At 41.2% G+C, this 25,840-nt stretch overlaps 2 protein-coding genes across 3 annotated transcripts in view; one reads left to right on the forward strand and one right to left on the reverse strand.

The window, feature by feature from the left end:
* The window catches only part of AASDHPPT (aminoadipate-semialdehyde dehydrogenase-phosphopantetheinyl transferase), a 36,447-nt gene extending 31,943 nt beyond the window's left edge, over positions 1 to 4,504 (reverse strand). Inside the window, exons 1-2 of the mRNA XM_068144882.1 lie at positions 4,218 to 4,504; positions 2,964 to 3,189 (exon numbers count right to left, since the gene is read on the reverse strand). Of these exons, the coding sequence (XP_068000983.1) occupies positions 2,964 to 3,189; positions 4,218 to 4,448 (457 nt within the window). The 5' untranslated portion in view covers positions 4,449 to 4,504. The remainder of the gene's footprint in view (positions 1 to 2,963; positions 3,190 to 4,217) is intronic.
* Positions 4,188 to 24,900, forward strand: KBTBD3 (kelch repeat and BTB domain containing 3). Of its 2 annotated transcripts, XM_068144869.1 has the most exons (4): positions 4,188 to 4,775; positions 12,812 to 13,157; positions 14,288 to 14,535; positions 19,036 to 24,900. In XM_068144869.1, the coding sequence occupies exons 3-4, from the start codon at positions 14,312 to 14,314 to the stop codon at positions 20,654 to 20,656; spliced, it is 1,845 nt and encodes a 614-aa protein (XP_068000970.1). In that variant the 5' UTR covers positions 4,188 to 4,775; positions 12,812 to 13,157; positions 14,288 to 14,311; the 3' UTR covers positions 20,657 to 24,900. The 2 variants fall into 2 exon arrangements, with proteins under 2 accessions (XP_068000970.1, XP_068000961.1); XM_068144860.1 differs by lacking the exon at positions 12,812 to 13,157.
* Positions 24,901 to 25,840: the final 940 nt, after the last annotated feature.

Genomic DNA, 25,840 nt, shown 5'->3' on the forward strand with positions numbered 1-25,840 from the left:
CATAAGCCTGCAGTGTGCCCAGGCAGCCAAGAAGGCCAATGGCATCCTGGCCTGCATCAGGAACAGTGTGGCCAGCAGGAACAGGGAGGTCATTCTGCCCCTGTACACTGCACTGGTTAGGCCACACCTCGAGTCCTGTGTCCAGTTCTGGGCCCCTCAGTTTAGGAAGGATGTTGAGTTGCTGGAACGAGTCCAGAGAAGGGCAACAAAGTTGGTGAGGGGTTTGGAACACAAGCCCTATGAGGAGAGACTGAGGGAGCTGGGGTTGCTTAGCCTGGAGAAGAGGAGACTCAGGGGTGATCTTATTGCTCTCTACAACTACCTGAAGGGAGGTTGTAAACAGGCAGATGATGGTCTCTTCTCCCAGGCAGCCGGTACCAGAACAAGAGGACACAGTCTCAGGCTGCACCAGGGGAGGTTCAGGTTGGATGTTAGGAAAAAGTTCTATACAGAGAGAGTGATTGCCCATTGGAATGGGCTGCCCAAGGAGGTGGTGGAGTCGCTGTCATTGGAGGCTTTCAGGAGGAGACTTGCTGGGGTGGCTTGGTGCCATGTGTTAGTTGTTTAGGTGGTTTGGATTGGTTGATGGGTTGGATGCTATGATCTTGAAGGTCTCTTCCAACCTGGTTTGGTTTATTCTATTCTAAATAGAACTAACAATATATTCCCTTAGAACGCAGCAGTAATTAGGTTTAGAGGTTTCTAAACCTAAATGTAAAATTAAGCCTCTACTTTTCACAACTGCTTCCTACTTTCAGAAGGAGAGTTGAACAAATTTTGTAAGACTTGTCAGCTTTAAAACATCAGCCAGATTTCCAGCTGTGTAAAACAACAAAGGATGCAAGGCATCCCTATCTCCATGTATGTCAACTGTGAGTAACTTGCAATTTTCCATTTTACAAGAAAATGATAAAATGTAAATAGTGAAAATAAAAATGTTCATATATTTAACTGCTGAGAAAAGCTTCTTAAAATGAGTATCACAGCAAGGCCTGTAACACAGCCAATCAAAATGTTTCTAAGAGTACTGGGTCTGGGTGTTATTTTTCTTTCACACCAGCCTTTAGAGCACTGTTTTAGACCTGTGCCTAAACAGTGTTGATACTACACCAGTATCAGCACTGTTCACACAGCATAAAGGTCTTCTCTGTCTCTCTGCCCCCCCAGGAAATAGAACAAGGCTGCGCAAGACATTGGGAGGGCATGTAGGCTGGGAGAGGTATAATAAAAGCACTAGCCTCTATCTTGACAGAAGTCCCTCCAGGGACTACCATGAGGGTCCTGGAACACTGGAACAGGTTGCCCAGGGAGGTAGCTGAGGTCCCATTGGAGGCTCAGGGGAGATCTTATTGCTGTCTACAACTATCTGAAGGGAGGTTGTAGCCAGGTGGGGGTTGGTCTCTTCTCCCAAGAAACCAGCACCAGAACAAGAGGACACAGTCTCAAGCTGCACCAGGGAAGGTTCAGGCTGGATGTCAGGAAGTTCTTCCCAGAAAGAATGACTGGCCATTGGAATGGGCTGCCCAGGGAGGTGGTGGAGTCACCATCACTGGAGGTGTTTAGGAAGAGACTGGATGGGGCGCTTGGTGCCATGGTTTAGTTGATTAGATGGTGTTGGGTGATAGGTTGAACTTGATGATCTTAAAGGTCTTTTCCAACCTGGTTAATTCTATTCTATTCTATACTCAAGGTCAGGCTCGACAGGGCTGTGGGCTACCTGATCTAGTTGTGCACATCCCTGCTTACTGCAGAGTGGGTTGGACTAGATGACCTTCGGCAGTCCCTATGGTTCTATGTACCTGTTCTTGTGCAGCTCTCCCCATTGGCCACAGGTCCCATCACGAAATATAAAACTGCTCTGGTGTGGGATTCTCCATGCACTAGACAGTGGCCTCATGCTGACCACTATCTTTAGAATTAGGCTCTGAAGTAGATGCAAGTGCATCAAAGAACAACTTCACTTTAGATTGCAACAAAGTTTCTGCTGATCTTAGCTAAACATGCCAATGCAAAAACATGCACTTATAATAATCATTAAAAAGGTGGAAAGTAATCAGGAATAAAGTTATCCCCTCAGCGTTTATTTGAATCTTTACAAATTATTTTGTATCACAAATGCTGGACAAAATGAAGATTGTGAAGAGGTACTAAGAACTTGGCTATTGCTTGTTATGTCTGGTTAAACTGCTGAGGGACTTTCTCAAAAACAAAAATTCCAGTAATTCATGAATCCCAGTAAGTTTCTTCTTTAACCCAGTCACACAGTGAGGAACATTTGTGAATTAAATGGACTACACAAAACCAGATTTAAAAATACACTTTGCTACAATTCTTACTTATAATTTGGGTCCTAAAGTTCACTAAGACAGCTGAGCCAGTTATAGTTATACAAATAAATAGGCCAAAAATTGAAGTTTTTAAAGCTTAGGGTTTTACCAGAGACACCTCAAATATTTCCTCCTTACAGTCCCTTCTCACTGAGGATTACTGCACATTCAGTGAATCTCTGATGCCACCTTGCTACAGTATTGGCCTGGTGCTGACACATGTAATGTCCATGCTTAAGTAATGAGGGAGCAATGCTTATGGTCTGTAAAGCTCTCACGAGGATGGATCCCGCTGTCCCTAGCTGAAAAGTTGCCCCTGATTCTACCTAGCAAGCAGCAACCCCTCAAGAAATATATCTGCAGGCGCTATTTCTGACAATATCATAGTAGAATTCATGACCTTATTTCTCCAGGGTTTTGTCTTTCTAAACTGGAACTATACCCATATATGGCGTAACAGCAAAGTCAAAATAAACAACGAGGACTGCAGTTAACAATTGAAAAAAAAGGCAAATACACAATACATTCACATACTCCCTCCTAAGTACACTTCATTTTTAAGACATAGATTGGTTCTTTGGAAAACATTAATATGTTCAGCACTTAATACACCACAAAATCATCATACTGCATTACCTGGTAAAGCAGTCTTCATAACATCAATGCCAACTTGAAGCTCAGGCTCAGCGGCAAGAACTGCATAATCTCCTTGATGAGAGACATTGAAGTTGTAATTAGGATAGATACTGACCACGTCATTTGCCAGGAAAGGTTTTCCTTTGGATGTCCTTTGCAAGCTTATTTCATTCCAAGGTATGCACAACTTTTCTGCAATTAATTTCCGCATCAGTAGGCGGCCAGCCTATGAAATAAAACAGAAGTGATTCATAGATTACTATGTACCAGATATCTGTGGTAGCTAGCACTACAATAGAATAGAATAGAGCAGAACAGAACTGAACTGAACGGAACCGAACCAGGCTGGAAAAGACCTTTCTAGCTTTATTGTTGCCAATATAAAGGAAAAGCCTATTTTAGCCAAACCTCTCCCTTTTACAAAAGCCTCTGTCAAGCAAATTTAAGCAAGAGCTCACCACACCAAAGTATAGTATATGTTTCTTATAGCTATTTACATGAAGACCAAATAAAAAGCAGTCTCATGCTAGAAGAATCACATAGCTCTTTCTCTACCTTTTTCACTTAAGGTACTTTATTGCAGACCTTTTGCACCACACAGAGCAGTAAAACTGTCTCAAGAGCTCAGTATATCTATTCAGTCACTTAGGCATCAAATGAAATAGTGAACAATTAAAGAGATGAGTAATTTCTTACAGATTGATTAGTACTACTACCACAGTGTTATGTGAGATTTAAAAGCAGAATGACACACAGCAACTTTGTTTTCTTACATCTACTACTGTCTTCATGCATAGTCTCCTAACACACATTGATTTTTGTCTCCTAAATGGACATCACAACACTTGCGAAGTCTTTTCAAAGCAAAAGCTGCTAGCGGACTGCCAACGTCCCTTCTTCCTCCAAAGCGAAAATGTAAATAGAGCTGGCAATAAATACTTTGAAATGTCCCTGATGTGCCTGTGCGTGGCGTATTTTCCTAAACGGAGAAGGAAATCGGGGCAATACAGAATGTACACAGAGACGATCGCGTCCCCACGGGAACCAGCGCGTCCCAGGTCCGCGAGCGGTGCCTCGGCAGAGCGGCCTCCACCCGCGGCACCGTGGAGAGGCAGGGCCCCTCCCGCAACGCCCACACTCGCCCGCAACAGCGGAGGAGACGGAGAGCTCCAGGCAAGGCGGTCGTTTGAGTCCCTCTAGACTCTGGGGGAGGGGAAGCCTCTGCTGCCGTGCCCGCCCCCCGCCAGCATGTACCAGGGCAGCTTTGGCATCGTGGGCAAAAACAAAGCGGCCGATGCGTTCCTTCTCCTCAGGCTGCACCAACCGCGCCGCTAGCAACCACTCGTGGCGGCAGGGGCGCCAGGCGGCACAGGGGAAGGCCCAGCGCACGCTCCCCATCGTCCCAGCGACACGCTGCAGGACCCACACGCGTCCACCGCCTCCGCCCTGCCGCAACCCAGCCGCACAACCCGTGCGTGCGCCCATTGGTAAGTAGGCGGGACAGATGCACTGTGGAGGCACAGTAACCAGTCAGGTATCAGAACGCCATGTGATTGACAAAGGAATGCGCCAGGTACTGACTTATCAGGGGAAAGGCGGTGCCTGCGGCTGAGCTACACCCGTGGTGTCGTCAGAGGGCCGACAGAGGAACCCGCTCGGGAGGATAGGCGGGCTTTCATCTGGATTGACGGCCGCTAGAACCACTCAGAGTGCAAGAAGTAGGAGAATGACACCGGAAGGAGCCAATGTGCTGGCGTTGCTGCTGCAGAGGGTGGGCCAGACTGGTCGGTGAGCTGCTGGTGTTGGCTGCAGGTGGGTGCGCGCTGTTCGGAGGGAGCGCTAAGGTGGGGAGTAGCTCTTTGTTGGTTGCGGAGAGGCAGCAGCGCTGGAGCCTGCCACATCCCGCGGCCGGGCCCCGCGGTCGCCCTGTGAGAGGAGGGGAAGCCCGTTAGCCTTATCCTGCCGGTCTCTCGGAATTAGTCCTCCCTTAGAATGAACGGAGCCGGCACACGGCGCACGCGCGGACCGCCTGGGCATGCTCAGTAGCGGTGCTGCCGGCGCTGCCCTGCCTCTGGCGGGCGGAGCGAGGGGCGGAGGCCGGCGTTTTTGAGGCTGGTGCCTGTACCGCTACCGCTATCGGTCGGCTTCGGGGTTGTATTAGGTTGGAGAGGTTAGGGGTGGCTGATAATTCTAGCAATGGCAAAAGGAACGTAGTTTCCCTGTAACTTCTGTCTGCTTTCAGCTTGTTTGAGACGGGACCGGATGTATCCGGTTGGGAACGGTGTCCTTTGTGGGGTTTTTCCGCTATCAGTTAACAGCAGGTGGTAACCCCAGTACCCCTGGCCCCCTCGTTGCCATTAGTACATCCATGCTCCAGCTGAACCGTCCCGCTGTCTGGTGGAGCTTACACATGCCCGGTAGCTGTAGCAGCGAGGGTGTCCCCTGCCTGCCCTGGGCTTGCTGCTTTTCGCTAACGAGGAAAGAGGAGACAATTGTTCACACGCCAGATGCAAAGTACTGCCTCACCCTAGTTTGTTTCTAGCCTCGAAAGAACATACCCAAACGAAAGCTTTTTATGTCCTGTGCTCATTGTTCTCGTAAGAACTGGGAGGGTTGTCAGGACTGTGTTCCATTGTACCCTCAGGTAGATGCCATCTGTTTGTTCACCCTCTGGTTTCAAAGATGGGCCGTGGCTGAAAATTTAGGTTCTGTTTGAGAATCTACTACCCGCTTTTCTATTGCTTGTCTTTAGAAATATTTATGCTTTTAAGCTGTCGACTATTGTGCTGTTGCACAAAGGATGCAAAAATAGTGAAAATAAAATAATTTCATGCATTTCTTAGAATCTTTCTTCTTTTTTTTTTTTTTTGGGGGGGGGGGAGGTTGTTTTTTTTAATTTGGTTTTGGTTTGTTTGGTGGTGGTGGTTGTTTGGATTTTGTTTGGCTATTGTTTAGCATTCCCAGCTCCCTGTTAATGTGAAAAAGTGCTGTCTACACAGCCTAGATGAACTGCTGTCTTCCTGCCTAAAATCAGTCATAGCTGAGCATAGGTCTTTGTAAAGCATTTTAAACACAGAAGTTAACATTGTGGGAAAAAAGACAAAGTTAACTGACAGCAGTGTAGGATTTAATATAGTAAAAAACCAAAACCAAACAACAACCAAGAAAATGCCACTCAACAATATCATGTGCACTGTATTCTCATTTTGAAGAGGAAATTGTGGCCAGATAGATACTTAGTTACTGATAATATGTACATATGATAATATGTACATATGTAATACGTTATAATGGATTTTAGATCTTCATTCATTCAAAAAAACCTCAGATTTGATGAATAGGTTTGTCTTGTCCCTGCTTCTACTTAGAGAGGTGTAAACATTTAGCATTTTTTTCACTAGTAGATTTATTGGTTAAAAAAAAAACAACAGAACAAGCACAACACAAAAAAAAAAAAACCAATAAATATCATGGGCAAGTGCAAACTGCGATTCAAGATGCACTTGAGAATAGGTAATGTAATTATGAACATGTTCAGTGTAAACCCTAATTTTTTGAATGAGTAAAACATGCTAATAATTTGTGATCTTTTATAAGTAACGGCATGAGATTTAACACATCCAAGTGCCGGGTTCTGCACATTGGCCACAACAACCCCATGCAGAGCTACAGGCTGGGGTCAGAGTGGCTGGATTGTAGCCAGGTGGAGAGGGACCTGGGGGTACTGGTCGATGGTAGGCTGAACATGAGCCTGCAGTGTGCCCAGGCAGCCAAGAGGGCCAATGGCATCCTGGCCTGCATCAGGAACAGTGTGGCCAGCAGGAGCAGGGAGGTCATTCTGCCCCTGGACACTGCACTGGTTAGGCCACACCTTGAGTACTGTGTCCAGTTCTGGGGCCCTCAGTTTAGGAAGGATGTTGAGTTGCTGGAATGAGTCCAGAGAAGGGCAACAAAGTTGGTGAGGGGTTTAGAACACATGCCCTATGAGGAAAGACTGAGGGAGCTGGGATTGCTCAGCCTGGAGAAGAGGAGACTCAGGGGTGACCTTATTACTCTCTACAACTACCTGAAGGGAGGTTGTAGACAGGTCTCTTCTCCCAGGCAGCTGGTACCAGAACAAGAGGATACAGTCTCAGGCTGCGCCAGGGGAGGTTTAGGTTGGATGTTAGGAAGAAGTTCTATACAGAGAGAATGATTGCCCATTGGAATGGGCTGCCCAAGGAGGTGGTGGAGTCACTATCATTGGAGGTGTTCAGGAGGAGACTTGATAGGGTGCTTGGTTGCATGGTTTAGTTGTTTAGGTGGGTTGGATTGGTTGAAAGGTTGGACGCGATGATCTTGAAGGTCTCTTCCAATCTGGTCTATTCTATTCTATTCTATTCTATTCTATGTATGCTCAATATTTGCATGTACGTTTTGGAAGCCACATTTTAGACAGAAACAGAAAGGACAGACTACAGAATTCAGTAAAAGGGATTTCTGATTTGCAGTTGTTACTGGGTTTGACAGAATTAGAAGTACAGTGTGGAATAGTACTACCTCTTCTTTTTATTTTTTCTGAAAATGGAAATTGCAGTTCTTGAATATTTTTACCTAAGAAAATAACTTCCAAAGGTGCTTGGTGAATTTGAGAAACTTAGGATAAAATCCAGTCAGTCTGAGTTCGTCTGAGTGATTATTTTCTTTGATGGATCAATGTGTTTGTGAGAGGCTGTGCAATTAAAGATCACTGCTTAGAAGAAAGGGAATCCTCCACTTTTGGAATGTCCCCAGGAATCAGTGCAGTTTCACTGCTTCCTCCTGGTACCATGCTGGGTTTTTTTCTGCACTAGGATTTGGGGCTTTTATTAGTCACTTCTAAAGCACCCAAAGCTTTAAAGCCTGTGTCGCCTTTCCTTCTTAGAATACCGTCTCAATGTGTATTATTAATAAATGCCACTTTTGTGGATTGAATGTCTCAGAATGTCACAGATATCTTTTTTTATTGTCTAAAAATGATTGACTGAATATTAATTTTCTTTGAAGTTCAGTTATTTATTAAAAAGCTACGAGACTCAGTTGCATTGAAATTTCCAGACAGGAACGTGAAATTCTGTTACTGTCTGTTTTCTATCTCAGCCAGTCAATGACAGTCAAAAAACTGATACAGTGTAAAAGTACAGAACTTTGTACTTGTTATTTATAATTTAATTTCAATCACTCTTATCATTTTGGTCAGCAATGTCACCAAATCCTTCAGCTACCTGTTCCGTGCTAACGTGTCCAGAGAAGGGCAACAAGGCTGGTGAGAGGCCTTGAACACAGGCCCTATGAGGAGAGGCTGAGGGAACTGGGATTGCTTAGTCTGGAGAAGAGGAGGCTCAGGGGTGACCTCATTGCACTCTACAACTACCTGAAAGGTGGTTGTAGCCAGGAAGGGGTTGGTCTCTTCTCCCAGGCAACCAGCACCAGAACAAGAGGACACAGTCTCAAGCTGCACCAGGGGAGGTTTAGACTCAAGGTGAGGAGGAAGTTCTTCACTGAGCGAGTCATTCGTCATTGGAACGGGCTGCCCAGGGAGGTGGTGGAGTCACCGTCCCTGGAGGTGTTCAAGAGGAGATTGGACGTGGCACTTGGTGCCATGGTCTAGTCATGGGGTCTGTGTTGATAAGTTGGACTCGATGATCCTCGAGGTCTCTTCCAACCTTAGTGATACTGTGATACTGTGATACTGTAAATTAGATGTGTAGTGGGGAGTGATGTCTTTAAAATTTGCTAGCAAAGTACTAATTCCTATCTAGTAAGACATGCTATCCAAGTTGGGAGAAGGCTAAGTGACAAAGGTAATGTTCTCTTCAAGATAAATTTGTTTCTCATAAGGTATCTGCAAAGAAGCATTAAGAAATAATTGGTTTGGATTGTTTTTAATTGATGGGAGAGCTCTGTAGCACAGCTATATTATGCTCTGAGATAAAGCAGATAGTTTTACAATTGTTTGTAAATAGTGAAGTACCAACCAAAGGTTTGAGTTGAGACTGGTTTTGCCAGCTGTGTTGGTAGGAAAAGAGAATGTTATTTGTACTGTCTGAATGTTGTCATGCCTCATGTACGATTGGTGTCCCATGTGCTGGGAACAGTCTTGGGCTTCAGTCATATTTACTGTTGGGCAGACATGGCCCTAACATGCTTTTTCTGGCAAACTACTAACATGTATGCTTGATATTTTCACAAAACAACATCTCCATGGCTATTATAGTAATTTTTATATAATTTCATCTTACTATTATAAATGAACCAAAGCATTTTGGTGTAAATCTTCTCCAGTGTCATTCAGAACCCTGTGTCCTCATCTGGGGACACATCTGCTCCATTCTTACTACACAGGCCCTTGACTTCCCTTGTTCAATGAGCTTTCTTCTGTTACTCAGAATTAATGGCACATCTTATACCATTCTTAACTTCATTAGCACATTTAAACTTCTGCAATGATTTTATCATTCAGCTGGAGCATCTAAGGCTATTTTGACTTTTGTTTTAGCAAAATCTTTTCAGCATGTTTATGAATATTTTATCCTAATAATAGTACTAATGTGCTTGTGTATCTCATATTTTGACTATGGACTTATCAGACTTCTCAGTATAGTTACCTGGAATCTGGGTCAATGAGCTCATTCTGTTCTAGGCAGCTCCAACCATCCATCCATCTTGAGAAAAGGGACAGTGTTGACACAGAGGAATCTTGTGAACAGTAGATCTAATGAGCTCTAGGCCATTATCAGTGGGCTTCAAGGAATCATAGAATGGTTTGGGTTGGAAGGGGCCTCCAAAGGTCATCTAGTCCAGCCCCTATGCAGTGATCAGGCTCATCCTTCATTGGATTAGGTTGCTCAGATCCTTATCGAGCCTGACATTGAATATCTCCAAGGATGGGGCCTCAACTACCTCCCTGGGCAACCTGTTCCAGTGTTCCACCACCCTTATGATAAAGAACTTGTTCCTAACATCCAATCTCTTCTCCAATTTGAAGCCATTGTCCCTCATCCTATCACCACAGGCCTTTGTAAACAGTCCCTCTCCATCCTTCCTGTAGGCCGCCTTCAGGTCCTGGAAGGCTGGTATTAGGTCTCCCTGGACCCTTCTCCAGGCTAAGCAACCCCAGCTGTTCCACACAGGAGAGGTGCACACAGGAGAGGTGTTCCAGTCCCCTGACTATCTTTGTGGCCCTCCTCTGGAGTCACTCCATCAGGTCCATGTTGAGGGCTCCAGGCCTGGATGCAGTACTCCAGGTGAGGTCTCACCAGAGCAGAGTAAAGTGGCAGAATCATTTCTCTGGATCTGCTGGCCACACATCTTTTGATGCAACCCAGGATGTGATTTGCCTTCTGGGCTGCAAGCTCACACTGCTTGTTCATGTCCATCAGCACCCCCAAGTCCTTATCTGCAGGGCTGCTTTCTAACACCTCATACCTCAGTCTGTATTGATAGTGAGGATTGTTCCAGCCTAGGTACTAGACACTGCACTTGCTCTTGTTGAACCTCATGAGGTTCATCTGGACCCATCTCTCCAGCTTCTCCAGGTCCCTCTGGATGACATCCTGTCCCTCTGGTGTATTGACAGCACGACTCAGCTTGGTGTCATCTGCAAACTTGCTGATGGGATGCTCGGTCCCACTGTTTGTATCATTATGACTGACCATAGGAATGTTTTTACCCTCAGACCAAAATTAGCTTACCACACTCAGCCTCCCATTCAACTGCTAGCTGCTTTGTGACTATTCATCAGCACGCCAGTCTTTGCCACTTAACTGTCAGGTGTGCAGAATGCCTTGCCCTTCAACTGAACATTTATACAGATGGCTTTGAGAGATACATGTATCTTCCTAAGCATATATTATGTGGCATTGACCTTAGTAACTTAGAGGTCTATCAGATTTCACTGTAATGGCCAGCAGGCCACTTGTGCAATGTGACTTCCATGCAGAAAAACAGGGCAAATGTTTAAGGGCATTTTGGTTTGGAGGCTTTTTCCTTGTTGTTGTTTTGTTTTTATAAAACCAGGCTAATAGCTAAGTAGGCATTTGTCAGTCTAAATGTGAAAAGGTTCAATATGTGAGCAGAGAAGTTTTATCAAGTGGTGGAGTAGTTTGAATTTGGTCACATCAGAGAACATATTTGATCTCACTACAGGCAATACCCAGTCATGTATGCCAGTACCTGGGGTCTGATGAATTATGTTACAGGAGATGCTGGAAGACTGTTGTGTAACAAGTACCTGGTGGGTCAGATGATGGAAGAGGGCTTTAGTATATAACCTTTGTCTGCCATGGTAAGAAGCTTAATGGCACACAGCAATATGTTAAGAAACAGAGGTAGGAGAGAGTTCTGATGAGCCATCAACTGGGGTTTGGTTCTTGGTAATGTGCATAAAGACAGACTTCATAGTTGGAATCTTGTGGGAGTAAAAAGAGCAAATACATGAAGACTTGATGTCCAGATTTCCTGAACTCTAGATTCTCCCAGTATATCTGGACCCCCTATGCTTCCTATCTTTTTGTCAGTAACTTGATCAAATATTTATAAATGTAACTATTGATTAATTCATATGGCTTTGTAGAATAATGCATGAAATAATTCCAAATGCTAGCTGCCCTTGTTTAACATAGAAAGTTTTAGCTGAAGTGTAATTTTGGACAGCTCTGAAATCATCAACAAATCCAGTGAAGTGGTAAATTAGTACCAAAATTATCACATACAGCAGGAATTGGCTACAAGGGAGATATGAATTAGAATTTTATAATATTTATTTTTCTAATGGAGTGCAGGGTGAATTAGGGTAAGCCATAATACAGTTTTCATTAGTATCTCCTTTAACGATGGACAAAAGCATCAGAGGTACACTGCTGAAATATGGTTTTAATAAAAAATAAGGAGACACTGCTGTTGCAGATCGGGGTGCACTGGATGAACTGCAAATTGCAGTAGTGAGACACTGATGAGATCTTAACCATAATGCTGTATGACAAATCTGACATCAGTGAAAGAAATACGAGTACAGATTGGAATGGATAAAGAGAAAACTGCAAGAAATAGTAAGGGAAACAGAAAATCAGTCTTACAAGTGGACCTTGGAAAGTTTGAGAATTGTTTGCTCTAATAAACTGAGAGAGGATATCAATAGTCTTGATAATTGTAAGAGTGAATAAATATAAATTAAATGGCAATTCTGACAGAAGAGCAAATAGATGTAACTATTAACACATTGACTTGTAATTACAAGAAGCTTTGCCAGCCTTGGGACCAATATACTGGGATAGTCTTTCTGAGGAAACAGTGGTGGTAAAAGAAAACTTTCTGAAACACAGAGTGGTTTTATGCAAGTGATTATATGATGGCTGCCTAAAATAGCAGGGATTGGCTTGATGACATTGGATGTTTCTGTGTTAATTATACAAAGATTAATATTAGTTAAGTTAGCAATTTTACCTGCAGAAAGCAAGCTGTAGGTTGGAGCTTGCTATAGAAATTACAGGTAAAACCAGAAAGGTCTCATTTATTATTGGTTCCTGAATTTTGTGAAAAGGTTTACATTTCCTTTAAAAGAAGTATTGCTTTACCTGATGCCAAATAAACCTTGAAATTCACTTGCTTTTAAGAAAATGTTTCATTCAAACATGGGAAACTAATTCTGCTGAAACAGCTCTGCTTTTGAAAAGTCAGTCTTTTGAGGAACAGGCTTTTTAATTCAGAAGAAAAGGGTATTCTAGAGAATTCTAACATATAAAAGATCTTTATGATTGATGGAAGTCAGGGTTTATGAGGCCATACATTATCAGAATAAATGGTGGTCTTGTTCTTCTGTATTTTCCTAGTTCCTCAGGCTTAGAATGGAAAGAGTGAATACGTGAAATTGTCTGGCCATGAGAAGGAGAAGATGCCTGCTCCAAGGGTGCCAGTGCTGGCAGCAAGATCAATGGATCTCTTCTATTCCAGGAGACATGGAGGTCTATTTGTGGTTGGAGCTACCTGACTAGATAAAAGTATAGATCAGTCTGCTATGAAATTATCTCTCATGAAGAAGACTGCCTGATGGCTTAATTTGCTCTGAATGTTTCACATTATCAGCTAAGACTTTTTGTGAAATTAAAACCCAAACCCAATGTTTTCTGGTTTCTGTATTTGGCTTGGAATTTGTTACTCCCTTCTTTGTCAATTCAGGTGGGCCATTATCTGTTGCTAATTTTAATTGGAATTGTGGAAGCAAAAGCCTGCAATAGAAATTAAAGTAGAGTATTTCCTTAGCCTTTAAAATAGGCAAGCTTGATCCAAATTTGCAGTAAGGGCAATTTATGCTTCTGGAGGTGTATAAATAGCTCTGTAAATAGGTGTAAAAAAAGTATACTCATTTTCAAAGTTTCTTTATGCTGGCAAAATGGAGTAAAATACATTGTACAAAAATTGTAGAAGCCAACTTACTATACACTTGGTGCACTTCAGTACAAGGGACTTTCACCAGAAAAATCTGACTGCTGAGAGAGAGATTGCACTGTCTTAAATAGGTTCTGAAGCCAGTTAATTTGTGCCACTGTAAGTGAAGATCACAGTGTGCATCATAGGCTGTAACCTTCCTAGCAGGATTAGACATACAAGGTAAAATCAGTATCAGTTGTCTAAATACTCAAAGCTGCACTGTTACCAAACTGTCTCTAAATGACCCAATTTGGTAAGCCATAGAAATCCTGAGATTAGGTCAGGCTGTTGGTGGTTGTTTTTGTAGTCTGTTATTTTAGTCCAGAGTGCCTAATGGATATTGACTTAGAAAGTAGTCTGGTAGCCTGGGAATCCCTTCCACTGTAAGCTCTAGAAAGACCATTGGTCTGCTTTGATCTGCATACAGATGAGCCTTTTGGAATCTAAAAATAACTTTTTCTTCTTGATCTTCATCTTACATGAAATTATAGAATTTGGGGGGGGGGGGGGGGAGGGTATTTGAGGGTACGCCTAGGACTACTTTTTCTCTTAAATGGCCATTAAACACCCTCTTTGGTGTGTTTTCTGTGGACTTCATTGAAAAGAATTCCTTCAGGTGGGTAATCTTCATAGAGTTGTTCTTTCATATAGATCAGGTTCAAAAGATGTAATGTATATGTATTTTGCCAAGGAGAAGTGTTGTTATCAACTCAGTTGTACAAGTCACAACACAAATTTATAACTGCACAGACTTAAATTCAATGCTGGGGTATTTAGTTTCTTTGTTTTATGGTACATTCTGGTTTGGGGGGTGTGTGTGTGTGTTTTGTTTTCAAACAGCAAACCTGTAGAATCAATGACTTATTTCTCCTTTTCAGTTTCAGGAATAGGTGGAAGAAACTATGGCAAACCAACGGGATTACATTAGCAGACCCATTTGCAATGGAATTTCTGTTCCTGAAAACAAAATCAATTCCCTAGTGGCTGAAGGTCATGGACAACAGATTCTAAAAGTGCTACAAAAGTTCAGAGAACAAAATATATTTTTTGACTTTAAAATTCTTGTGAAAGATGAAATAATTCCCTGTCATCGTTGTGTGCTGGCAGCGTGCAGTGATTTTTTCAGGTAAACCTAATTTTTGGCATGAGTTTGCAGGAAATGAATTGTAAGTTCTCTAGGATGGAGGGAGGGAATATAATTATCAAAAAAAAGAATAAATAATCACAACTTACATGTCTGCAGAGTTCTGAGCAAAGCATTCAAATGTCATATTAAAGGTAACAGAATAGAATAAAATATATTAGAATAGAATAGTATCATAGTATCAGTCAGGGTTGGAAGGGACCACAAGGATCATCTAGTTCCAACCCCCCTGCCATGGGCAGGGACACCCCACACTAGATCAGGCTGGCCAGAGCCTTGTCCAGCCTGGTCTTAAATACCTTCAGGGACGGCGCCCCAACCACCTCTCTGGACAACCCATTCCAGGGATAGGATAGAATAGAATAGAATAGAATAGAATAGAATAGAATAGAATAGAATAGAATAGAATAGAATAGAATAGAATAGAATAGAAAATGGAATAAAGAACCAAACCAAAACTACAGTGTTAGATGTCTAACCATACCCCAAATATATGTTTGTTCTCCCAAACTGCTATGAGGACTTTATGAATGAGAGATTCAGACAGCAGACTGTACTCTGAAATACAAATGTCAAACCGTAAGTGCATGGTTCTGCTGTTAAGTAGAATTGACACAAGTTTGGTACGTTTAAGACTTACCTGTTGCCTGTGTCTGTACTTAAAGTTCTGTTTGACTTTATATGATAGAATCAATAAGGTTGGAAGAGACCCCAAAGATCATCAAGTCCAACCTGTCACCCAGCACCTCATGACTACTAAACTATGGCTTCAAGTGCTACTTCCAGTCCCTTTTTGAACACATCCAGGGACAGTGACTAACCACCTCCCTGGGCAGCACATTCCAATGGCCAACAACTCTCTCTGTGAAGAACTTTCTCCTCACCTTGAGCTAGATTTTCTCTGGTGCAGCTTGAGACTGTGTCCTCTTGTTCTGGTGCTGGTTGCCTGGGAGAAGAGATCAACCCCCACCTGGCTACAACCTCCCTTTGGGTAGTTGCAGAGAGCAATGAGGTCTCCTCTGAGCCTCTTCTGCAAGCTAAACAATCCCAGCTCCCTCAGCCTCTCCTCACAGGGCTTGTGCTCAAGGCCTCTCCCCAGCCTTGTTGCCCTTCTCTGGACATGTTTGAGAGTCTCAATGTCCTTCTTAAATTGAGGGGCCCAGAACTGCAACAGTCTGTGTGCTTTGACACATTTATATTGGGAAACATAACAAGCTGGTTACAAATAGATCATGCACTGAGCAACTGTGGATGAATTGCATGGTTGTGGAATGGTGCTGGATTTTGTTTGTCTAAAATGTCAGTACAGTCTTCAGAGGTATTCAAACATTTTTTCTGAACTACAGGTTTCAACCTTCCAACATGAGGTGGATCTGTGATCTTCCTTCTGGGGCTTAGAGCTATGCATTCTTAAGGGACAGACAGACCATTCGCATACAGGATATTAATTTATGGAGAACCTTGTTAACCTTTTTATTAGTAAGGCTCAAACTTGCAATTCCATGATGGAAGTCTGTTTCCAAACACACTCTTTACTAAAACATAGCACTTAAGATGCTCTAACAATGAATAAAATGCTCCTGAAAATGAGTTAATGGCCTCAGTTCAGTTGGCCATTCATAGATGACAAGTATTACTTTCAAATAGCCTGGAGCATCCCATGATTTGTGGGAGTCTGCCATATATGACAGAGGATATAGGCTAGATGTGTTGGTAAGACTACTGCAAAAAGAAGAAGTGTCAGTGAAATAAGCTATTTCCTCTCTGCAGCAGCAGATTGGTTTTTTCTGACAATAAGAACTACTTGCACTTCATGTGCTTACTGCTTGACAGCACAGAGGTGCTCTGGTAGAAAGGAATATTAGGATGATACAGCTTCCAGTAGAAATTTTTTGAACTGATGTGGAGCACATGGTGCCACATCCAGCTGGCGGCCAGCCACTAGTGGTGTGCCCCAAGATCAGTGCTGGGCCCCATGCCATCTTTATTGATGATCTGGAGGAGGGCATTGAGTCGATCATCAGTAAATTTGCTGATGACACCAAGCTGGGGGCAGGAGTTGATCTGCTGGAGGGTGGAGAGGCTCTGCAGAGAGACCTCGACAGGCTGGACAGATGGGCAGAATCCAACGGCATGAGATTTAACACATCCAAGTGCCGGGTTCTGCACATTGGCCACAACAACCCCATGCAGTGCTACAGGCTGGGGTCAGAGTGGCTGGAGAGCGGCCAGGCAGAGAGGGACCTGGGGGTACTGGTTGATGGTAGGCTGAACATGAGCCTGCAGTGTGCCCAGGCAGCCAAGAGGGCCAATGGCATCCTGGCCTGTATCAGGAACAGTGTGGCCAGCAGGAGCAGGGAGGTGATTCTGCCCCTGTACACTGCACTGGTTAGGCCACACCTCGAGTACTGTGTCCAGTTCTGGGCCCCTCAGTTTAGGAAGGAGGTTGACTTGCTGGAACGAGTCCAGAGAAGGGCAACGAAGTTGGTAAGGGGTTTGGAACACAACTACCTGAAGGGAAGTTATAGACAGGCGGATGTTGGTCTCTTCTCCCAGGCAGCCAGTACCAGAACAAGAGGACACAGTCTCAGGCTGCACCAGGGGAGGTTTAGGTTGGATGTTAGGAAGAAGTTCTATACAGAGAGAGTGATTGCCCATTGGAATGGGCTGCCCAAGGAGGTGGTGGAGTCGCCGTCATTGGAGGTGTTCAGGAGGAGACTTGATGGGGTGCTTGATGCCATGGTTTAGTTGTTTAGGTGGGTTGGCTTGGTTGATGGGTTGGACACGATGATCTTGAAGGTCTCTTCCAACCTGTTTTTATTATTATTATTATTATTATTATTATTATTATTATTATTATTATTATTATTATTATTATTATTATTATTATTATTATTACATAGGTGTCCTTTTCACTACATACAGGCTCTTCTGGTTAAAATTTGCCAGGAGAGACCTCTCCCTGCAACAGCCATCCAATTTCTAAGCTATCTTGGAGTGCAAGGCCCATTTATTACCTTCAAGAAATAGAAAGTATCTAGGTATATTAGATAACATTTTAAAATTAAACACCTTTTGTCTTCCTTGGCCTTTGGACTTTTCTTTGTTTTGGTTTCTCTGTGTAAATTCAAGATTCAGCAACATTCTGCTCCTCACTTGTTAGCTTGATTGCTCTCCTCCGAGTATCAGTTGCCATTTTATGTTAGAATTTAGAGATTTAGATTTAGAGATTAGCTTTTGGGTTCATAAGGAAAGGAAAAATCATCATTTAGTATGCAAAAATTTCTTTGAGACATAAATGTCATGTTGTAATTTTATGTTCTTGTTCAGGAGGTCAGACAAGTTCCTGCTTTACCTGATATTCAATTCCCAAAGAGTATGTTATACACAGTGGTTTTAATTTTTCCCTTGGCTTCATGCAAGTATGGAATTTTCACATGCTATACAGATACTGTGTGGCTGAACTATGATATTACACTCTTCTTTAAATAGGAATTATCTGTGGTGCATTAATAATCCAGGTTATATATTTGATGATTTATCTAAATCTTTCACCACTATCATCTTTTGTCAGATTTAGAAGCTGTTGCTATCGCAGCTTGGGCTCTTCAAGGGTAGGGCAAGTGATGCTGCAGCACTGTTCTGTTGCCAGAATTTGCCAGCTTGAAGAATGTTGTTTATTTTGCCATGTTAGACTGTGCAAAATAGTTAAACGTTAGTACATACTTAGTAATAGTCAAAATTCTAGTAGAATTTGCACAACTCTACTGATCAACAGTTTGTTCCATATTTCCAACCATCATCTTCGTATTCAGTCACAATGTACCTTCTGCACAAGTTCCATCGTGTCATATAATCCTACCTCAAAACTTCCTTTTCTTTCCCCCCACTGACATCTGCCTGTACCTGTACATCTATCTGTCAATTCTAAAGCAAGAATTAATCTTCCTCATGGTTTTTCTCCTCTTCCATCCCTACTTTTATAAGTGGGGAATGCACCCATCATCCATCCTGCCATTTGCTCAGCCTGGAATTCAGAAGGCCTATTTTTTGGTTTAATTCTCTGTGTTCATCCCTGGTACATGACCTGAATTCTGTGGGCTTTTTTACTAAGTATTTTTTTTTAACAGCTTTCCTTTCTCAAGCTGTTGAAACTGATGCTGTCCCAAACGATTTCACACTTTCTCTCATACCGAGAACTACAGAGTTCATCACTCTCTCTGAAAATCCATACAAAGCACAGGTGCTGCTATCATTTTCATGAGCTGTCACTTTGAATGTATTCTTATCACCACTCCTTGTTTCTTCAACCATATCAAGCAAACGCATTGTTCTTACTTAGGAGAACCCTCCACATTTCAGACCTATACAGCCTACCCACATTATTACATGCCCCGATTGTCGCCTGCTTCTCACATCAGTGTTCTCTGCTGTTTGCTGGATCTTTAATTTGTCTGTGTATCTTCTATATTTTATTCACAGAGCCATGTTTGAAGTTAATATGAAAGAACGAGATGATGGCAATGTTACTATTAGTAATCTGTCACCAAAAGCGGTGAAAGCTTTCCTTGATTATGCTTACACAGGAAAAACAGAGATAACGAATGATAATGTGGAAATGCTCTTCCAACTGTCATCATTCCTTCAAGTGTCACTCCTTTCCAAAGCTTGCAGTGACTTTCTAATAAAAAGTATTGATCTTGTGAATTGCTTACAGTTGCTTTCTCTGTCAGAAAGTTACGGTTCTGTCCGCTTATTTGACCATGCGCTCGATTTTGTGCAGCACCACTTCTCCTTGCTGCTCAGATCAAGTGATTTTTTGGAGATGAATTTTGAGATACTACAAAAATGCCTGGAGTCTGACGAACTAAATGTCCCCGAGGAAGAGTCAGTGTTGAAAGCTGTCCTTCAGTGGACCAAACACAGTTTAGAAACACGACAGAAATATCTGCCTAATTTGATGAAGAAAGTGAGACTACACCAGTTACCTGAAAAGACTTTGCAGGACTTCCTGCATTCTGAAGAACCGTTACTTAAGAGTGCTAACTGCTCAGTAATAATCAATGATGCAGTCAAGAGTGTGCAAGACTTCAGTGGGCTGTTTCCAGATGCACGTCCTTCAACAACAGAAAAATACATATTTGTTCACAAAACTGATGAAGATGGAGAAAACAGACACACATTCTGCTACAACATCAAAACAGATACATGGAGAGAACTACCACACACACACATGATTGACCTTCCAGGGTCAAGTTTATCTAGCTATGGAGAAAAAATATTTATCACTGGAGGATGTAAAGGGAATTGTTACAGAACCGTCAGGCTTCATATTGCTGAACCATTTCATGATGCCACTGACCAAACCTGGTGCTACTGTCCAGTGAGCAATGAGTTCTCCATAGTATCTGCTATGAAGAAACCAAGGACAATGCACACGTCTGTTGTAACCTTAAATCAGCTGTTTGTAATAGGTGGAAAGACCAAAGGAGCTCAAGAAACCCGAAGTCTTTTGGATGTAGAATCCTATAATCCTTTCTCCAAAGACTGGAAATCTGTAAGTCAATTACCAAGAGGTATCTACTATCCAGAAGCAAGTGCATGTCAGAATATCATTTACGTCCTTGGCTCAGAAGTAGAGATTACTGATGCCTTTAATCCATCTCTTGACTGTTTCTTTAAGTACAATGCTATGACTGATCAGTGGTCTGAGCTTGTAGCAGAATTTGGGCAGTTTTTCCACGCGACTCTAATCAAAGCTGTTCCGGTGAACTGTACGTTGTACATATGTGATCTCTCCACGTACAAGGTCTACAGTTTCTGCCCAGAAACCTGTGTTTGGAAAGGGGAAGGATCTTTTGAATGTGCTGGCTTTAATGCAGGGGCAGTTGGCACTGAAGACAAAATTTATATATTGGGTGGTGATTATGCTCCAGAAGAAATCACAGATGAAGTTCAAGTCTACCATAGTAGTAGGTCTGAGTGGGAAGAAGTTTCACCAATGCCAAGAGCCTTAACTGAGTTTTACTGTCAGGTCATTCAGTTTAATAAATATAGGGACCCCTGGTCATCTGTACTGACAATTTGCTCTGGAGAATTTTGAAACTCCTGAGTCAAAAGAATCTATTCAAATGCACAACTTTTAGAACAGATTTGTAGGTATTAATTTATAGATGGGGAAGTATGTACTCTTTTGTTTAAATCTTCAGTTCAGATTGTATGCTAAAGAACTGCTTTTGGAAGAGTCCATTGCATTGTCATTCATGCCAGTCACTATAGAAAGTATCACTTAATTTTATATGCAAGTTTTATCTGTAATTATCTGATTAATCTGCAAAAATTATTACTTTTCAAACAAACACATAGCACTGAGGAATTCATTGTGTGATATATGCCATTACTTCTGTAATAGTCACAATTGTCCCAGTAGGTCAGTTGCTGAGTGAGAAAACTGACTGTGATACCATTTTCCCTGTGTAGCTGAAGTTGAAAAGGAATCTACATTAGTGTCACTTTATTTAGGCTTTTTATATTCATAAACCTTTAAGAGGAGTTCATTGTTAGCTTTATCTTATTAGACCTTAGCAAGGGCAACAGCCAAAGTGACCTTCACAGCATTAAACCCAGGTATCTAACTTGAAGAGACTGATAATTCCTATCATCTTACTTTGGCTCTTCAGTTTTACCAGATTTTCTCCATCCTTGTGCCTTAGTAGTAGCTGAAATTTCTGTTTTCATCCCATTAAGTGTGGCAAGATAAACGTTGATAACCTATTGCAGGGTGGGCAAGATTTCTACAGGTTGGATGATTCATGTGGTATCTTTGCTTCAGTCATGCTGTTAACTAAAGGAAATAACACTTCAGGATGTTTTCTAACAGAAGTCTTCCATCTCTGAAGTCTCCAGTGCTACCTACTAAGCAGCCACTAGGCTGCTTACAACAGCAAGCTGTAAAATGAACGTTAGTCATTACTTTGGTTAGCTATGGGAAATGTTTGTATCTCATCATACCTCAAATATAAAGTTGCAAAAACAAATCCCCATGTTTAGAGTCAAAGTAAATACTATTTTCTGAGGTGAAATAATCCTTTTTTATAACTTCTGTAGTAGTTTAAATGAGTAAAAGACATTAGCTTGTACTTTATGGCAGTTTTAAGTGATAAGATATTACATGGTAGATGTTACACAATATACTGCTTGATAAACAAGTAGTCATCTACTATAATGTTAACATTGTAATGGACTTGCAGTATTAATATTAGTCTAGGCATAAACTGTGAAGTAAATCTGATCTTCATGCATACAAAATAGGACCTGTGTGTGACAGGAGGACACTGAAATCATTTAGGTTTCATAACTTCATTTGCAATCTTGCACAGCCTGGACATTTTCTTTCTTAGCAAATTTTTGAATAAGATACTGAGAGGCTTAAATTGCATATAAGTATCATATAAGCAGTAAGCTTGTACATTCTGTTCAGAATGGTTCCGAACATCAAATCACATCTTGTTCCAAGCAGTTTGAAAAATGTACAAAATTTAGTGAGACATCTAAAATATCTTTTATAAGGCTTGAGATGACCGTGGTAAGTTCATTATCACATCAAATCACATCCTTTCCAAGCAGTTTGAAAATGAACAAAATTTAGTGAGACACCTAAAATACCTTTCATAAGGCTTGAGATGACCATGGTAAGTTCATTATCACATCACTAATGCATGTACTTGCTGCAAAGCTCAAGCTCAGTATTAAGGGTTAAAGCTCAATATTGCCAAGCAACACACTTCTGTTTTAAACAGTGAAAATAAGAAGTTACAATTCTGTGACCAACTCTGTAAGTCATTAGCAGATGCCTTTATAAATTTAGATAGCATTAACCATGAATATTTTCATAAGGATGCAAATGACAATTACACACATTTGGAGAAAACAATAAGTGGAACTTCCCCACTGAGTAATTTATTTGTATTAAATTTGTGTCAGGTCTCTAGAAGTAAATAGCTTCTTGTTACAGCACTTCAAGCAACTTCCACATTTATTTTGCCCTTATTATAAAGAGTCTCCAAATCATAACTACACTTAGCTAGGTAACCTTTACAATCACTATACTGAAATGCAAACATTTTTATACTGGAATACAACTACTTTTTGTCAGTGCAAAGCAAATGTATTAAATAGTTTAGGAAAGACGGAGAAAACTGTTCCTGCTTACTAAAAACACTAGAAGAAAATTATACAGGTGAACAGTAGTTTTAGCATTAATAAAGCTACTCAAGGTAGCATAGAAACATAATTAACCATTAATTATTGCAACTTTATCAAAGTGCAAGGCTGAATTCTCCTTTGCTTGTGTTTTTGTGTTGTTTTTATAACTGAGTAATATGAAATTTAGGCAATGAGAAAAGTCACATGCCCATAGTGCATGGGTATAAATAGCTATGCAAATTGGAAGAGAAGAGAGAATTGCGAGGGGCTTTTTAATTGCCACTGTCATGTCCAAGTTGCTGGGTCACATAAACAGCAAGTGAGTCAGTCAGTAATTCAGGTGATGCTCTTTCCTATAATTGTTTCCTTACAGCATAATTTTTTTTGGCAGTCTTCCACCCAGTCACTTGCTACATGCATACGCCTCTGCCATACGACATCAGACAGAGCAATGACGTATGTGGTAAATTACTTAGTATATATAGTGAACACTGAATGAAGCATAATTTGGAGCACAGGCATGCTTCTTTACAATTGTATGCTACATTTGCACAGGAATTAACGTCAGTTCCAGGTCTGACGAATCATGGATTTCAAATGGAGGTGAGCTCTCCTACACAGTGACCAGGAAATAATGTAGTAGCACTTACAGGAAAGTTGCAGTGAAATAGTTAATTTTCCTCAGTTATGTAGGTATGCCTGTACTACAAATCTCAGAATAAAAAAGCTAATTTCTCTTCCAATAGAATAGAAATAGAAAAGAAACAGAATAGAATAGAATAGAATAGAATAGAATAGAATAGAATAGAATAGAATAGAATAGAATAGAATAGAATAGACCAGGCCAGGCCAGGTTGGAAGAGACCTTCAAGACTATTGTGTCCAACCCATCATCCAACACCACACTCTACATACAGAGCATTAAATCTTACAGAATTGAGTGCAGAAGAAACTGTTAGAATCTCATGGTTAAACCCAAGGCTTTATGACAGAATTGAAGACCTGTGTTCCTAGTCTTGTGATTAATCACTAATATTGTAAGAAATCTCAGCAGAGGCAACTACACTACTCAGAAGAACGTGGATTACTTGCATGAGCAACTACTGTAGGTCTCGATTAAATAGATTTTTCAGTCTGCTCTATGCAGCTGTTATGCAATTTTAAAGTAGGCACAAAATTACTGCTCAGAGGTTTTTTTACATCTTTTCTGACTTTTCAAAGCTCACAGTACTTTATGAAAGAGTACCTTCCTCTAAAATAAGTCAAGCACCAGATTAATGATTACCTGTATTCTCACTGAAGTATAGTAAATGCTTAAAACAAATTGCATGTAAAACTATAATCTCCTATTTGCACTTAAACAATGTAACCAAAACATTTCTAATAGTATTCTAGTCGATGTCACAGAACACAGCATAAGCATGCCCAGTATAATATACATGAAGATAATAAATAGTGTATGTGGGATTTTAATATCCAGTAATGATTATATTGGATAATCTTTAATTTTTAAAGAATGCTACAAAAACATTATGGCACTTTGGTAATGTCATCATGCTGGTTTGTTTGTTACAATAACTATCGATTATTCAGGTGTTTATATTGATTATGTTTGCACAGACCTGATGATTATTATTTATGTACTGATGAATTTATTTTCTATATTCTGAATACATTTAATGTAAGTTTATTGCTGTTACAAATTCATTATATTCACAAAATGGAGTAGATTCACTGGGTCAGATTCAATTCTGGTACTACTCCATGAAAAAAAAAAGCTGTATACCTACTCTGATTAGCAGTAGGTAGTAAGTAAGGTACAGCATATAGAATGTGCTGTCTGCAGTACGTAATGTGGAGTCTCACTTCAGTCGCTTCTGTTTGTAGCTGACCAACAGGAGGCAGCACTAGATCTATTTTCATTAAAACAGACTGAAACCAGGGATATATTCGACAATATTTACAGCTGAACATTATGCTCGATTTACTTTCTTTTTCTCCCTTCTAACATCTAATAAAACACAGAGATCAGTAACAAATATTTTGCTGCTGCCTGGGTTCTGCTGATATGTGGGAAGTATGCTACTACGTGTTTGCTGAGATGTTAATTCTCTTGTGAAATAAAAGCACCATGCAACTGAACCATTTTCAGGTCTGATTTTTGCTTTCTTTTCAGTGACTTTCAACATACAGAGAATCTACGGTTTCTCATGAGGGTAACTACTTTTTGTTTCTTTTTTTCAAGTGGAGAGCATTTTGAATGCTAAAGCTATAATCAAGAATGCAGTTAGCATGCATGAAACCTTCAGTGGAGGGGTTTGGGGGGGGTGGGGTGTTAAATTGTCCTTGGAGCTTGTATTTGTATATCCTTTATATATCAATTTGCTGCTAAATTTGATTTAGCCTGCTGAAAAGTTTTTAAGTTCACCATTGTAAGGGGCTCATTTAAATTGGCATCTTTTTTATTGGATCCATCTAGCTCAGATTGAAATATAGGGGATTTAAACCATTTGTGTATTGCAAATCATTAGGTGTTTATGAAATGTGCTTCCATACTACTCAGAAAGGGCTTTAAATCAAGATATAAGCTATTTGGTCTAAAAGGTTGCAGAAGTGGTGTTAATACAAAGTGAGGGAGCACTGTGTGTTCCTTAGGTGATCTTCAAACCTCTGCATAGATAAAGTAGCAGCAATAAAAATTAACCTTCCAGCTTCTGCCACACAGCTAGCAAAAGCCAGACATCTACAAAGCATTCCAAGTGTTCAAAATGTTAAAAGCTTACACTGAGCAACTGACCAACTTTGAGAGCTGTAGTTTTGTAACCCTGTTTGCAATCAGAAGAACGTTGCCTGTATATGTTCTACAGATCCAAGGAATTCACCATGGATTGGCACAGTCTGTATCTGAAGCTATGGTGGGGCTTTACCCATTGTCATGAAAAGCAAGGAAGCAGAGTCTGGATTTAATGAATAAAATACACATAAATTATACAAATTCAAGATAAATTCAAGACACTTCACATGAATGAAGGAGGTCCAAGGATTTTTTGTTAGGAGGGTGGTGTATGCCAAGCTTTTTCAC

The sequence above is a fragment of the Melanerpes formicivorus genome, unplaced genomic scaffold (assembly GCF_026170545.1).
Source record: "Melanerpes formicivorus ecotype bairdi unplaced genomic scaffold, bMelFor1.0.p_v2 SCAF_1, whole genome shotgun sequence".
Lineage (NCBI taxonomy): Eukaryota > Metazoa > Chordata > Aves > Piciformes > Picidae > Melanerpes > Melanerpes formicivorus.

Coding starts and splice junctions, on each gene's coding strand:
- KBTBD3 (XM_068144869.1), top strand. CDS start 14,312: ATGGCAAACCAACGGGATTACATTAGCAGACCCATTTGCAATGGAATT. Junction 14,536..19,035: donor GCGTGCAGTGATTTTTTCAG/GTAAACCTAATT, acceptor TTTTATTCACAG/AGCCATGTTTGAAGTTAATA.